Source organism: Ambystoma mexicanum, chromosome 4p (assembly GCF_040938575.1).
Source record: "Ambystoma mexicanum isolate Mex_15411 chromosome 4p, UKY_AmexF1_1, whole genome shotgun sequence".
Taxonomy (NCBI): Eukaryota; Metazoa; Chordata; class Amphibia; order Caudata; family Ambystomatidae; genus Ambystoma; species Ambystoma mexicanum.
Genome location: NC_090927.1, coordinates 470,286,634 through 470,301,893, shown reverse-complemented (window position 1 = coordinate 470,301,893; position 15,260 = coordinate 470,286,634). Strand labels below are relative to the sequence as shown.

General features: G+C 49.1%; 1 protein-coding gene across 2 annotated transcripts in view; it reads right to left on the bottom strand.

The window, feature by feature from the left end:
- ITGB1BP1 (integrin subunit beta 1 binding protein 1) overlaps positions 1-15,260 on the bottom strand; it is a 269,425-nt gene that overhangs the window by 173,732 nt on the left and 80,433 nt on the right. For both annotated transcript variants that reach the window (XM_069606001.1, XM_069606002.1), the window contains exon 5: positions 14,888-14,980. In XM_069606001.1, the coding sequence (XP_069462102.1) occupies positions 14,888-14,980 (93 nt within the window). The remainder of the gene's footprint in view (positions 1-14,887; positions 14,981-15,260) is intronic.

Genomic DNA, 15,260 nt, shown 5'->3' with positions numbered 1-15,260 from the left:
AAAAGGGAGACTATATTCACATGTGGTCAAGTTGCCCCAGGGTGCAGGCATATTGATAGGACGTCCTGTCTAGGGTGCAGGGGATTGACGGAATTCAGCAGGACCTCTCCCCATGGATTGTTCTCTTTGGAGTTAGCACAGATGAGGAGCCTGAAGTAGACCGGAGAAATATGTTTCACATGCTAGTGGCAGCAAGATGTTGCTTGGCCAAACTGTGGAGGAATGCCAGTGGAGAAGGAATGGGTCTCCAAGAGCCAGGCCATATATGATCTGGAATACCTAACTCACCTCCTGGCCGAGTCCGGGACCAACATTGAAGAGATGTGGCTCCCTTACTTTGAAAAATGCGGGAGGGGAGACCGAAGGGGCTGAGGAAGAGGGTGGGATGGGATGGGAAAGGGACGAGCTGCCGACTCAGGAGTGACACAGATGGATTTGTGATCAACGAGGGGGTTTGAGGGTGAGGTTAATTGGCCCCGCATTTGGGTGTACCCAGAGGGAGAACCCCGACTTTCGAAGAGAAGCCAGTACGTGTCCAATTTCTAGTGGTGTTATGTGACGAAATCCATAGCATGGGTGGTGGAGGGTATTCATGGGGGATACATCAAGAAATGCAGTGTTGCGGTTTTGTGTTATAACTAAAATGCCAATAAAATTTGATTTTCAAAAAAAATTGCAGTTCAAACCCTAAGATACATTATATGATGACGGAATAGGAGGATAGTGTGCAGGGCAAACCATCCTTGAAACACAAGAATCTAAGAAAGAAACCTACTTTGCAGTACAGATAGCACAACTGTTGTCCTGTCGCGGATATTGGGTCTGTAATGGGAGGCTAGCTTGCGATACCCCAGCTAACCCAACATTTGACATTTGAGGTTGCATGACATTCTGATTACATTTGGGTGACTAGTATTGCTAGGGGGTGCAGAGCAAGATGGCAGCGTAGGAATGGAGCTCTGCACCCCACCAGTATTCATGGCGCTGCCTGAGACCTGAACAAAAGGAGGACCCGGAGCCCAGTGGTAGTGAAGGTACTAGACTGCTGTGGAGTGACTGGACCAGAGGACGGAGCCAGCGCCTCGCCACACCGGAGGTACAGCAAACAGCTAATCCCCCAGCTCGGCTGAGGGGGAGGAGCTGGGGGAGGCTGTAACAGGCTGGAGAGAGGCAAGTGCACAATACGCACAGGCAGCTGGGCACGGCCCCGGACCCCCCCAAGGCGGTGAGAGCTGGTGCAGGACAACAAATGAAGTAGGGTACCCGGGCCGATAGGCGGTGACTGGGCTACGTACATCAAAGGACGAGACGTGGCCCCAGCCCCACAGGTGGTGATCGAAGAAGCATGATAACAGCTAAGGAAGCTGGATACCCATGCCCCAAGGTGGTGATAATGGCACAGGACAGCAGACAAGAAAGCAGGGCACCCGGGCTCGAAGGTCTTGAAAGTGATATGCGCACCAACTGGCAGGGGAGGCCCCAATGTGGTGATCACAAGAGAGTGGCAACAGCAAAGGAAGTAGGGTTCCCGGGCCCTAAGGAGGTGATTACTGGCACAGGGCAGCAGACAAAGTATCAGGCTGTCCAGAGAGACAGGCGGTGCAGGAACAGGGCGCATCAACAGATAAGGGATGACCCTAGCCTCCAGGCGGTGACAACAGCTAAGGAAACGGGATACCCGGGCCCCAAGGTGGTGATCATTGGCACAGGACAGCAGACAAGGAAGCAGGTCACTGGGGCCGGAAGATGGTGAAAGTGCATTGCACACCAACTGGCAGGGGAGGCCCCGGGCCAGAGGCAGTGATCACAAGAGAGTGGCAACAGCAAAGGAAGTAGGGTTCCCGGGCCACAAGGCAGTGATTACCGGCACAGGACAGCAAAGAATCAGGCCACCCGGGCCGACAGGTGGTGCAGGAGCAGGGTACACCAACAGATAATGGACGACCCTGAGCGCCAAGGTGGTGACGGCAGGTGTGTGACAATAGTCAAGGCAGCAGGACACCTAGGCCAGCGAGCGCCGGGAGGGCGATACGCACCAGGAGGTAGGGCCGACGCCGGGCCCTGAGGCAGGGCACGAAGGTGCATGGCAAGACCTACAAGAGAGCTTGGTGGATGGTGAGAGGCAGAGACAAGCCTGGGCCAAAAGGGGCGAAAGGACAACATACCACTGTGTCCTGCAGCAAATTGGGGCGATGTAGAGGCAGCGAGACAGCTGCCACGGAACGAGGCAACACCTGAAGGGACAGCCAGTTAACCAAGATAGGGCAGAGGGAGGTGAGGAGGTGAACCAAAGCACTGGCCGTGGGGCGACCCCGAGGAGAGGAGGTGGGCCCCCCTCCCAAGTTGTCAGGCCCCCCGATCTCCCTTTACACCCAGAAAGGAGGCAGATAGGAAGGAGCATCATGGCGGCAGGTGGACTGGGCTCCCTGCAGAACGATGTGCAGGCGATCCAGACGAAGCTGAATGCCTTCAAGGCAGAGGTGCAGACCTCGATGAGCGCTATCACGGACAGGGTCTCTAAGGTGGAGGAGAGAGTGCAGGCCCTGAAACACACTCAAGAGGGCCGCAGACATATCAGATGTCAGTCTGGCAGTCTGGGTCAAGAAACTAGAAAGCAGGGAAAGTGAGGCCAAAGAGGGGAGGAACAACTTGAGGATATGGGGACTCCTGGGAGGGGAAGGCGAATCCCCCAGGGACCTGAAGGCCAAACTTTGAGGTACTGAAGAAGCTCATGGGCAAGGCCTATGAAAAAAAGGGATGAGCTTCGCCCAGGTCCACCGTGGCACTGGGGGAGCAAAAAGACCCTGTTCAGTGGTGGCCAAGTGCCACAACTACAGAGACAAGCAGGATATTCTGAATAGGGCCCGCAGGGTGGGAGACCTCAAGTGGGAAGGGGCCATGGTGAGGATCGATCAGGATTTGTCCAACTACGCGCTGGAGCAGAGGAGAAAGAGTAGGCCCTTGACATAGCGGTTGCAGGAGGGGGGGAAGATGGGGGGAGTGGAGGCAGGGTGCGCTACCGCTGGCGCTTTCCCTTCACCCTCTCCTCTGTGTACGGGGGAGAGCAGTACGAGCTAAAACAAGGGGAGCAAGTGACCCGGTTGTTGGCAGAGTTACGGTAGGGGCGTTTCAAGAAGGGGATGGACAGCGCAGACTGAGGGAGCAATTAAATAGCACCTTCGCGCAGCCAAAGGGCTGCAGGAAGGAGTCTGCCTCAAGGAAAACTAAGAAGGCCTGGGCGAACCAACCAACGGCAACCAGTTGAAGAAGGGGGCTTCAGATGAAGTGACTGCATAAAGTAAGGGGGAGGAGTGGTTTTGTTGAATGGTCAACAAAGTGCATGCTGAGTGGAGTGGCGGGGTTGCTATCACCCTAGCAACCAGGGGATGCCCAGGTGTCTGAGATATGGAGTTGGACATCCCGGTTGGGCACGGGTGCCTGCACACATTTGAAGGGGTTTTCAAGTTGAAGGGAGGGTTCAATAGGAGGGATGGGGGGGCTTCTGGAGGTGAAGGGATACATACATAATACAGTCGCAGAGGCCAGACAAGAGGGGTTACCCCCGGAATGTTTAGAAGAACCTCATTACAGCCCGACTATAGCTAATTGGAAGGTGGCCACACTTAATGTCAAGGGACTAAAGCTCCCTGAACAACCGGTCATTAACGCAGCCCTGTTCTGCAAAACACAGCTGCAGGTACACTTCCTGCAGGAAACTCACTACAAACAGGGGGCGGAAAGGGCACTGAAAGGGGCAGAAATTAGTCAGCAATATTGGGCCTCCCACAGGGCTAGGAAGAAGGAGGGAGTTGGTATTTGTCCTGGCGCGCGCAGCCCTGCTGACAGATGTGCGGGTGAGGAGGGGTTTTGGAGAACGGTTCATGGCAGTAAAGAGGCGTTGTAATGGGCCGGTGATTAGCCTAGCATCAATATACGCCCCCAATGTACAGCAAGTGCCCTTCCTCAGAATTTCTTTTTGTGCTTTAGTGCTGGATGAGCTTTGGTAGGGGGAGGGACTGACAATGGTGGGAAGCGACTTCAATGCCATAATAGACCCAGAGGTGGACTGGTGGTCGGCACAGAGGGGCCGGGTAAAACCACAGGGGACGAACCACAAGGTGCTGGCACAGCTCCTTCAGGATAATTTGTGGGAAGATATGTGGCGATCACACCAAACGTACACAAGAACCAACTTTTTGCTGGTCCCAAAGGAGCAGGGGGTAATGGTTGAGTCCCTGAGAGTGGAATCAGTGACCTGGTCGGACCACGAGATGGTAGTAGTGGGATGGGGAGTGGAAGCGGGAGGGCGGGGAACCCCGAGATGGAGGGACATTTAACAGGGAATACCTACGAAAGGAGATCGAGCACTTCTTTGAGACAAACGCCACGTGGGATGTGCAGTTGAAAAAGGTATGGGAGGCGGCCAAGGCCACATTCAGGGGCCTCATTATACAGGGAGACGCCCGGAAGAAGAGAGAGAGGGCTGATAGAGGGGAGGTTGAGGAGGGACCTTGGAGTGATGAGGGCAGAACTTACATGGCCGGGGGTGGACCGGTGAGGAGCTGCTGGCAAAGATGCGCGATAAGCGAGTTGCATACACTCCCGATTGGGGACGTTTTGAAAAAAAAAAACTGCTACGCTGAGCAGCGGTATTTCGAAAGGGGCGATCAAGTAGGGACCCTGATAGCCAACAGAATAAAGGAGCAAAGGGTAGAGAGAAGAGTGACACATGTACAAGCACCAGGAGAGATCTTTTGGTAGGCCAGGTAGACAAACCCTGAATGCTTTGCTCAGTTCTATGAGGCCTCTACAAGCAGCTCCCGGGAGATAAAGGACGAGCCATACAGGAATACCTGGGGAGGCTCCCGATGCAAAGTATGACCGATGGGGAAAAGGCCACCCTAAAGGCGGAAAAATTACCTGGAAAGAGGTATCAGAGGCCATAACCCACTTAAAATCTGGGAAGGCACCAGGGGAAGAGCGCTACACCTCAGCCTTCTATAAGCAATACCAGGAGCTGCTAATGAAACCCAAAGCTAGCCTTTCAATTCAAACAGCAGCGGATATCCCTCCTGCCCCCACCATCCTGGAAGCACTTATTGCAGTCCTACCTAAGCAAGGTAAAGACACAACGTATATTGGTTCATACTGCTCCATTTCCCTACTGAATACAGATGCCAAGATATTTGCCAGGGTACTGGCGTCACGGTTGGAGGTACTCATGCCACGGTTGGTGCATGCTGACCAGTCAGGGTTTATTCGAAACAGGCAGGGCTCAGATAACATGTGTAAAACTATACATACACACTCCAGGCCCCACAGGTGAGGAAAGAGGGTGCATTGCTCCGCTCACTGGATACCAAAAAAGCTTTAGACCGGGTGAACTGGGCATTCATGAGGGGTGTACTGGGGAGGATTGGTATGGGGACGAAGTGGATGGGGTGGATTGAGGCCCTATATTCGGCACAGCGTGCAAAAGTGGTGGTTAATTGGGGGGCCGGGGGTTTCGGGGGCGATACACTTGAGCCGAGGCATCCAACATGGTTGCCACCTTTCCCCCCTGCTCTACGTGCTAGTGATGGAATCCTGGGCAATAGAGATAAGGAATGACTCAGAAGTAAGGGGAGTCTGCCTAGGGGGAATAGAATACAAGGTGAGCCTCTTTGCAGACATCGGTCCCTGCGCTTCTCCCAGGTCTCCCAATGCATGGGGAGCTATCAGGATACAGGGTTAACCTCAAGAAATCGATAGTGTTCCGGGTTAGGAATGGTACGGGGGAAGAGAGGCACCTCCTAAATTACATGGGGTTTAAGCTACAAAAGGAAGGATTCAGGTACCTGGGGGTGGAAGTCACAAAGGAAATGAAGGGCCTCTGACAATAATTACATGCCACTTTGGGAGAATATACAGCTCGACCTGCAGCGGTGGGGACGGCTCACTCTCTCATGGGTGGCCCGTCTTAATTGTATTAAAATGACAGTTCTCCCCAAGTTCCTATTCTTATTCCAAATGCTCCCAATAATGGTCCCACCCTCCTTCCTAGCCAAGATCCAGAGGGCACTGACACGTTCCCTATCGGCAGGTGCGAGACCAAGGGTGGCACATAGAATACTGGTGCAGTCCGGAGACGGGTGGGGGGGGGGGGGTGGGGTTGGGCTGTGGGTCTTCCCGTTCTGGCGGCATATTACAAAGCGGCACAATTGCGGATCATGGTTCACCACACAGATACAAACACAGAAGCAGCGGGTCCACATGGATAATCAGGTCCCGACACTGGACCTGATGGGAGAATGATTTAGGGTCCCGCAGAGAGACATGCCCCAAAGAGTGCTGACGCACCCGGTTCTGGTGGTATTTTGGTTGGTCTAGAGGGAGGGGGGGGGAGGGCACTCTATGGCTCTCCTCGTGGCCATCACCATTCAGTTGTATATGGGCGCCACCCCTGCACGATGCGATTGCTGAACCCGGGACCGCTACCAGACTTGGTACGAGGTGGGCCCATCGAGGGCAGATCACCTAAGGGAAGGTGGCGAGTTTCTGACTCTGGCCAGGCTAGCGAATTACCTGGGTATAGGGAAGCTTTCAGTCTTCTGCTATTTCCAACTCCAAGGGGCAACGTCCAGTTCCAGGTGGGGAGAGAACGTCCGCAGGGAGCTAACCCCTCTTTGAAAGGATCCTGTTGCAGAAGGGTGGGACCAAGGGACGTATATCGAGGACATATACGGAATAGAAGCATGGGGACCTCGCTGAACGCCCACTGGTAAGGAATAAATGGCCTAGGGACTTGGCAATAGACATTTCTGACCTGACATAGGTGACCATCTGCATGGGGGTCAGGAAATCCACACGGGTCCTGCAATATTGAATGCAGGTCTACAAGACAATCCATTGCTGGCAGTACCCACCGGCGCGGTTAGCAGAAATGTACATGGGGACGACTCAAGATGCTGGCGATGTCAACAGCTGCAGGCCGACTATTTTCATATGTGGTGGAGGTGTTCCGACATGCCGAGGTATTCAAAAGAAGTTTCCTGGCTCAAAGGCCTGGACGGGATACAAAGAGACCTACCGCCAAGCCTGTTGCTATTCGGGGTGGAGGTAGTGCACGAAGAGGTGGGAGAAGAGGGTCACATGGTGCGCACCTTCCTTGTAGCTGCATGCAGTTGTGTGGCCCAACACTGGAAAAGGGGAGGGACCCTCTGGGAAAGGGAGTGGGTGCAAAAGGCACAGACAATCTAGGATATGGAGTACCTTTATGCACTTACTGAATAAAACCTGCATGGACATTGAGGGCGAATGGCTCCCTTTTTGGCTCCCTTTTATTTGTTTTTTAATAAGTATGGACGCTGAGTGGCGAGGAAACCGGTGGGGGATACATGGAGGTCCAAGGCAGATGCGACTGTAATGGAGGTTGTGTTTTAGTTAATTTGTTCTAGTTAGGTGAGGGACTATGCATGGAGGAAGGGGAAGGGGGAAGATATCTTGAACACTGAAATGAACCAAATGTTCCCCTGTCTAAAGTGTAAGGAAATAATGGTGATTTGATGTGTTGCAAAAATGATGAAATCTGATTTTCAATAAAAATGTGGGTGACTGGAAAGTTAGCTGCTCATTAGAAATCATTGACGGAGCAGAGAGTGACCATAGGCCTGTTAGATCATTACATACTTTGGGGCCATTGATCAAGTTGGTAACTAAAAATAAATATCTGTAAAACCCTGATAAATTATATCAACAATCGTAACAGGTACTCTTACCACTCCTTGATCAGGTTTCAAGTAACATTGTTAACAGAGGCCCATACATTCCGGGAGCCTTGCATAATTGTATGGAGGCCATCAAACCCTTTGTTACAAAAGTAATGAAAGAATACAAAAATAATGAAGGCAAATCTAAATAGCTCCCGTAATAAAACTGGTTGGTGCAGATTGAGTAAAGTCGGCTTGCTGAACCTACGAAAGAGCGATAGTGGGACCAATAATTTAGGAATCAAGCTAGCCCGATTTTGTTGTTTTCCAACAAAAAAATAAAAGACACAAACTTGGGAGGCCTTGGATATTGCAGTGAAAACTAGGAGCTCAAGTAACCTTTGGAAAATAGTGACCTCACAACTGAATCAGATTGACTGTGTTTTATGCCTGCATTCTACATGTGGAACATTTTGCACATTATCAAGCAATGTGTAGTACTCTGGATCTGAAATTCAACTTCTTTGCACACCAATTTGGTGATCACGTAAATCAGTGTTTGATTTTTTTCAATAGCACGAGGTAGTTAATCCAATACTCGTACAGACGTTAAAACCAATTTATTATTGGATAAAACTCTGGCCTCGTCCACATTTGAGTAAATACAAAAATGTGATGTTATAGGTTTTGGCGCATGAACAGAGTTCTAATTTACCCGGGTTTAAATTTGAAAGATCCAAATCAGTAAAATAGGCTTCTATGAGGTCTGGTCAAAATAGAACAAAATCGAAACATATCACCTGGTAAAGTAAGCCTTCACGACTGGGCAGAGGAACAATTTAGGACCAGTATTGTAGACTCATGAGAATATTACATGTGGGAATAAAGCTAGAGTTATGAGTCATTTAGACGAAATAGGTCTTTCACAGTCATGCTCACTTTATTAAATTTTGCTTTGGTACCTTACCAGTCGCCGCCGGTTCTGGGTTTGTAAAAGGCCTGTAGGGGCTAGGGGAATCCAATAAAAATAATAGGTAGTAACTCTGAAACCAGTGATACGCATGGAACAACACAAAGTGGGGTTTTCAGGTGTCGCCAACACCTTGGTATGACTATTCCAATAGACAGTCTCAACCCTAATATTAACAAGTCTGTATCTCCAGGGATGCCATATGCTATCAGACTAAGTCCAAAAGGTGATGGGCAACAGAAAGGCCCAACCTAACATGGCATATATCCTCCTGGCTAGCCCTCAGTTTATATAAGACATTTTCCCAAATTCTGAACTACAGAAGTATCCACAAAGCAAGTCTATCAATGTCCAGCCCCAGTCTGTAAATATTCACAAAGGATGGTTCACTAGGAAATCTCCAGGAAGTTCTCCAGATTCGCACCCGGGGAAGGGCGCTCAGCCAATCAGGTGGCCGGAATAGATCACGGCCCAAAGTACTGCCTAGGCACCAGCGGGTGGGCCATTAGCTCCCAGGTACGCTCCCACTATGTGGGGGTGATAGCTACTTTACAACCTCTGCATTATCTATTGGCTCTTGCTTACTACAGTCGAAACTCCACACGGTCTTCGTTCTTATTTCATCTAAACCACTCCACATATTTTCTTCTCCAAATCTCTCCACATCTTATCGCTCAGTTTTTGCACAGGTCATGTTACTTGCTCAGTCGACTGCCTTTGGGTTTGGGATGGTGGCTTCCTTCCCTCCACCGTGCACACCTCTGTCTCCTCCGATTGCAAAGAACATTTCTCCTCCCCACTCAGTCAGGGTCATTGTCAGAGTTGGTTTTTGTACCCTAGTACTAGCATTCCCCCTTCTCAGGATTCTTTCTGCAGAGCCTAGTTCTTGTGTCCTTCAACGTCCTCCAGGCTTCTGTAGTAGAGTCAAGCTGTGGGATGTACCTCCTGCAGACCACTGGTCTTCGTAGCGTGGTCACTACTCTCTATCTGACAGAGCCTCTGCTATGTGGCCGACAGCAGGTAGGCTACCTCAGTCAAGTTAGAGGTCTCCAAGTTTGCCCAGGGAACAGTGAGTAACACATGTAATTCCTCCAGCCCTTTTTATACACTCTGAGCAGTGGTTGTATTAGTAAGCCAGTCTGGGATTAGCCTTTACAGTGAAAACTAGTCTTTGGTTCTCTGCTTAGCACCTTTTTCCTTAACTGGTTCTTTCAACAATTATTGATATCCTTGTTTTGGATAGGAGTTAAATTGACTTCAAGCCTTCATTTGAGAATGATTAAGCATGCCCTGAGACATTGGTGCCATCTTAAAATTCCCTGTATGTGTTCTCGTGGCTGCCGGTGTTTGCAGGGCGAGCAGATGGGTCGTCCCAAAAGGACCGTGTGGGACACAGAAACTATAATCTGCCTTCTCCACCGATAGGCAAGTAAGCTGGTTCTGCTGAATGCTTGCAGCCAGGGACTAACCCCTCTCCACAATAAGTCCTGCTCAGGAAAAGGGGCTGCTGAGACTTCCATTTGTTAAAGGGAAAAGTATATTATCGGATCTTGGAAGGTGTGAGGGGCCTAAGGAATCCTACGCCTTCCAACCTCCGGGAGGTACATCGGTTAGCAGCCAAACCATCCCAGTCCCCTGTGGATCACCCTCCATCCCAACAAAGCTGAGGATGGCCCCATCATAGCAGAAGATGGGGAGTGAGAGAGCCTTTAACGCACCACAGTGGTGTATTTTATTGCAGTTGTGTCTGGGTCTAATTCTATTCTGGTACCAGTCAACCCAATGTTTAGCAGGAATACCAATTGGGAGATGCGCAGCGAACTTGATGGACCCCTGCTATTTCACTAAGGAAAGTTCTTTGTACACTCCCCCTCATCAAAAGGACTGCGGAAAATCATCAATAGGAGCATACAGCGGCCATGGAGAAATGTATGCAAGTGTATTCGTTGCAAGTACACTTAATGGTATAGAATCAGTGTGAGCCCAGTACTTGGGCTTTAATAAGGACCTCTTCAATTTATGGAAGAGTCTGCATCTATTCCCTTCCACCACCCTTCATGAACAATTTTATAGGAACCAGTGTTTAGCTGTGAAAATATAATAGGAGGACTTTCTGAGTTATCTCCTTCTTTCCAACCCTTTAATGCAGCATTGTCACAGATGGCAAGAAAACACTGTATGATACCATTACATTGCATACTATTTTGCCACATTTGATGACATCCAATTTATTTTGACATTTTTCACTGCACTGTAGATGGGAGGGTTGAGTTGGGGTATAAATGAAGGTGTGAGGGGGGGGGGGGGTCTGGCAGGGGGCTGCGGGAGATCTCCCCTACATTAATTTGCAGTGAAAAATCTCAAAGAAAATTCAGTTAAATCTAATTCAGCAAAATAGATTTGATGTAATCACATAGATCCAGAAAACACCATCTTTGAGACAGTTCAAGGGATTTTCTTTTCTTTGTGGTGGCATAGGGCTGTTTTATTCCCTTCTTGCCAAGACACTCCTCCCGAACCCTGGCGTCCATAACCCCTTGTTGGTGCTGCCAAACGCCGACACCTACTGCTCCCTAAAATGCTGGCTATTGCGACTCCCTCAAGGACTTTTTTTTAACTCTCCCTGCGCTAACCACAGATTAGTGTTCTAATATGAGTTTGGTTAGTGCCTTGAAGTCATTCTGAATTCAGGCTAGTTTTGTCACGGCCACTCACCTCTTCTCCCCTATTACTAGCACTCCTCTGACTAACTCCTCCCACCAGTCCTTCGTCCCTCAGATGTTTCACTCCTCCTACTGCCCCTTCACCCTTAGATATTACCACTTCACTTCTCCCCCTCTCTGCTATGACTCCTACTACTACTCTCCTCCTTCCACCCAGTATCATTCACTTCGCATTCACTCTTTACACACTTATTCTACTCACTCGCCACACAAACACATGCATTCAAACTGCAGAACTACTTCACTCCTAAGCCAACCCCTCGGCTGCTCCATCAATCTCCTCTACAGGTCACTGCTCCTTCCTCCTGCTGGTCTCTTGGTCATACTCCACCTCCACCTCTGACCTAACCCAGAAAAACCCACACTTCCAGTCTCTTGTTTAAGTATCCCTCCTTAGTTCCTGGTCCCAATTTGGGGTCCATTCCCATGGAACGTTTGCTAGCGGACTCAGCCGTACTCTTGGTTTGGGTGCTCCACGCTGCTGCAGCATCTATGTCCCTCTCTCTCTGGTAGGTGTGCTTCTGGGCTCAGGTCTCTAGCGGGGCTGTGGTGGCCATTCTCGGCTCTGCTTTTCTACACGGAACGTTAAGCTTTGATGTTGGTTCTTTCACTTGGCCTTCTCTGTTGCACCAGGGTTTCCTGTGAGTAAAGACAAACACTGGTGTGTATACGGACCAAGAGGTAAGGCCGGAGATAAGTGTCTGCAAATATACAATCTGGCACGGAGGTAGGCGGTGAATTGAGGCCCTATATGCGGCCACAGTCCACCTGAGGGGGTAGGACTGGCTCTGGATGGCTCCCTGGTAAGCTTATAAACAACAGAAAAGGAGTGGGCACCACCTTACTCTTAGAATAAGTGGAAAAATAGCAATGGGAAGATTAGACGTGCTAGCCACCTAGACAAACCCTGGCACAGGTGCTTGGTACTGGTGCAACTACACAAACGAACATGGAAACATTCTACTACTCTACTAGGAAGTAACCAACAATTTATATAATTTGCTAATATATAGTCTCATCACGGTAGTGGTGGAAAAACATATTTTAATCAACAATCAGGCAGACTAATGTAGGGGAGGATTGGTCCAAAAGACCCCCCTTGCCTACATCTCTTCCCCAGGTGAGGGCCATGGCTCATCGGGCGTCCCCTCCTTACCACCAAGGCCCAGGTGGTGGATGGCTCACCTGCTGAAGACATTGCCCAAACGTATTGAATTTAGCTAGGCCTCAGAAACCATTTTGTCCAATAAAATTGGTGCGAGCGCGGCGCACTGTAGCGTGGCCCCCACCTTCGGAGAGTTTCAATTATCCCTGTGGCCGCAGCTCCCTGGCAGATCCGCTGTGAGCCCGTTCCCACGAACAAGACGGACATGAGCTAGTGTAAGATACCAACACTGTAACATTTCACCTTCCGCAGTGTATCACTGCTCCCAGCATGACCCAGCCAGCGAAGCCTGGGTGAAAAAGAGAACTGTAAAATGGTCCTCAGATAAAAGCAAAAGTTCCCAAATATTAATACCAAAACTACTTGCAATGCATGCATTTTCTCCACAAAACTTCTACTATTAAGGAAACCTGTAAAATGTATAAACATGGTAGAATGCATGTTTACATGACATTAGCAATGAAGAACCCACACTACTACAGTTGTGTGCAAATAATAAAAAGCGTTCCGGGGGACTATTTGTTATGTGTATCATTGAAAAGCTTACACCCCACGGTCCCGCGCCATAACCGAACTAATGCTGCTAGAGTGCAAGGAAAGACAAATGTAACCATACAGAGGGCTCATGTGAAGGACGCGCGAGAATGCACCTGTCATGTGTGTATGTCTAAGCCCCTTATGCGCCACTACCGTCACGTACGGTGGCGAGTCATTTTCTATGTGCTCCACCAACCTCACTACTACCTCACTTACTGCAAATGTATATGCATATAACTAAATGTTGTAGTTGTTAAAACATAGTGTACAAATAATGTGCTCAGACTGGCCATATTTGAGAGACATTTAGCAAAGTTAAAATGTATGTTTTCGAATGATCCAAATGAATATTGTATAGTGTTCGAATGTTTATGATGTTTTCACCTAAAATCGGCAACACACGAGGAAGATACCTTTGTGAATATGTGCAAGGCCATTCCCCCTCCCACCCTGCGAAGACTGCCAAACAAGAGAGCAGAGGCCCGCGCCGCGCTGCTCCGCCTTCCCCGACTAGGCTGGAGCCGCTTCAAAGATTTGTAGTCCCCTCTGCAGCACCCAAGGCCATGGCCCGCCACCTGCATTATTTACAGCCCAGCAGTAAACCTCCGCCTGAACACACAAATCCAAAGGCGCCCCCTCTTAAACCCCACAACCCACCGGATCACCTTAGATTTATGGCCCCTGTACAATTAGGACACCCAATACTGTGGCAACATACAGCAGCACATTCATAACGACTTCTAACAAGACAGAAAGACATGTACCGCCTGTCCCATGCCCTGAGACTTAGCCCCTCGACCTATGGTACCGGTCAACAAGACACTGGTAACCATGCACTGATGAATCACCATCAAACCCCTCTCAAGCTGCATTCCTCCTGTGTTGCATTAACCTGTAGAATAACCTATTGAAAGATTTACTAAAGAAGATAATATTGTAATAACTGAATGACTGCGGTGTGCATGGCCTAGGGCAAATAAGTCAGGAAAAGACATTCATCTCTGACACTGGCCACAATGGCACAACAACACCGCCCGGATGAACTCAGCTGACCTGCCAGGCCCAGCCCAACCCACGAGGCTGACCAGTGACGTCCTCCAGCCAAGGCCAACCACATCGCAGCAGCGCCTATAGCTAGTCATCGCCACCCAATCCCACTGAACTTGTGCCCCATATAGTATGTAGGTTCTGATGACGTGTTTTGTAAATATATACACCTGTCTTTGCTATTGTCAGACAGAACACTCTCGGAGTTTGCAGAGTTCTTTGCATGCCCTATTCTGATTGATAAACTCCCATTTACGCTCACCCGCACTCTGTCTTGGCCTTATTCCCATTCTGGGAGAGTCCTTCATTGTCTCTCATTGCGGGGAGGATCGTGCTGGTTGGGGACGCTTGCCTTCACTAACATGATGCCGATGCATTTCAGACCATGCAGGATCGTTTTATCAGGGCAGTGCCTGGCCTGAAAAATACCCGAAACCAGGTGATGTCTTTCAGGCCAGAGCCGGTGTGGTCTGAAATGCATCCGCTTCATGTTAGTCTACCTGACTGTTGATTAAAATAGGTTTTTCCACCACTAGCATGATGAGGCTATATGCTATTAGCAAATTATACAAATCTATAAAGGTTACTTCCTATCAGTGTGTAGCTATCACTGTGGGAATTCTCCCATGGTCCCCCAAGTTTAGGCCTTGTCACAGGCACTTTACAAATCACCAATAAAAAAAATACATTTAAAGAAAAATACATGCTACGTAATGCATACATCATGAATGGTTCATAATAAAATATACATACTTACATACTGATCTGATGTTGCCACCTTAATACCATATTTAGACACTCCCATAATGAACTCCTCATCCGGTGGCACAAAAGGTAACTTTCCATCTTGCTTCAGAATGAAAAAATATACCTTTAATTAGTTAAGATAACAATCAGTCAAAAGAAAATCATATCCAATACCCAATGATATGTGATCCTATTGAGTTTAGAAAAGTACTGCATTTGCCATCTTGTGAAACATTAGGTCAGTTCAACACAAGTGATTTTGCCTTTACTTGCCCTCATCATTGGTTGATAATTTCTTGAAAACATTTTCAAAAATGCCATATCTTCATTTTAAGGTTGGTGGAATTCAAATTGATGAAATAACCGTTTGTGTATTCTCTCTC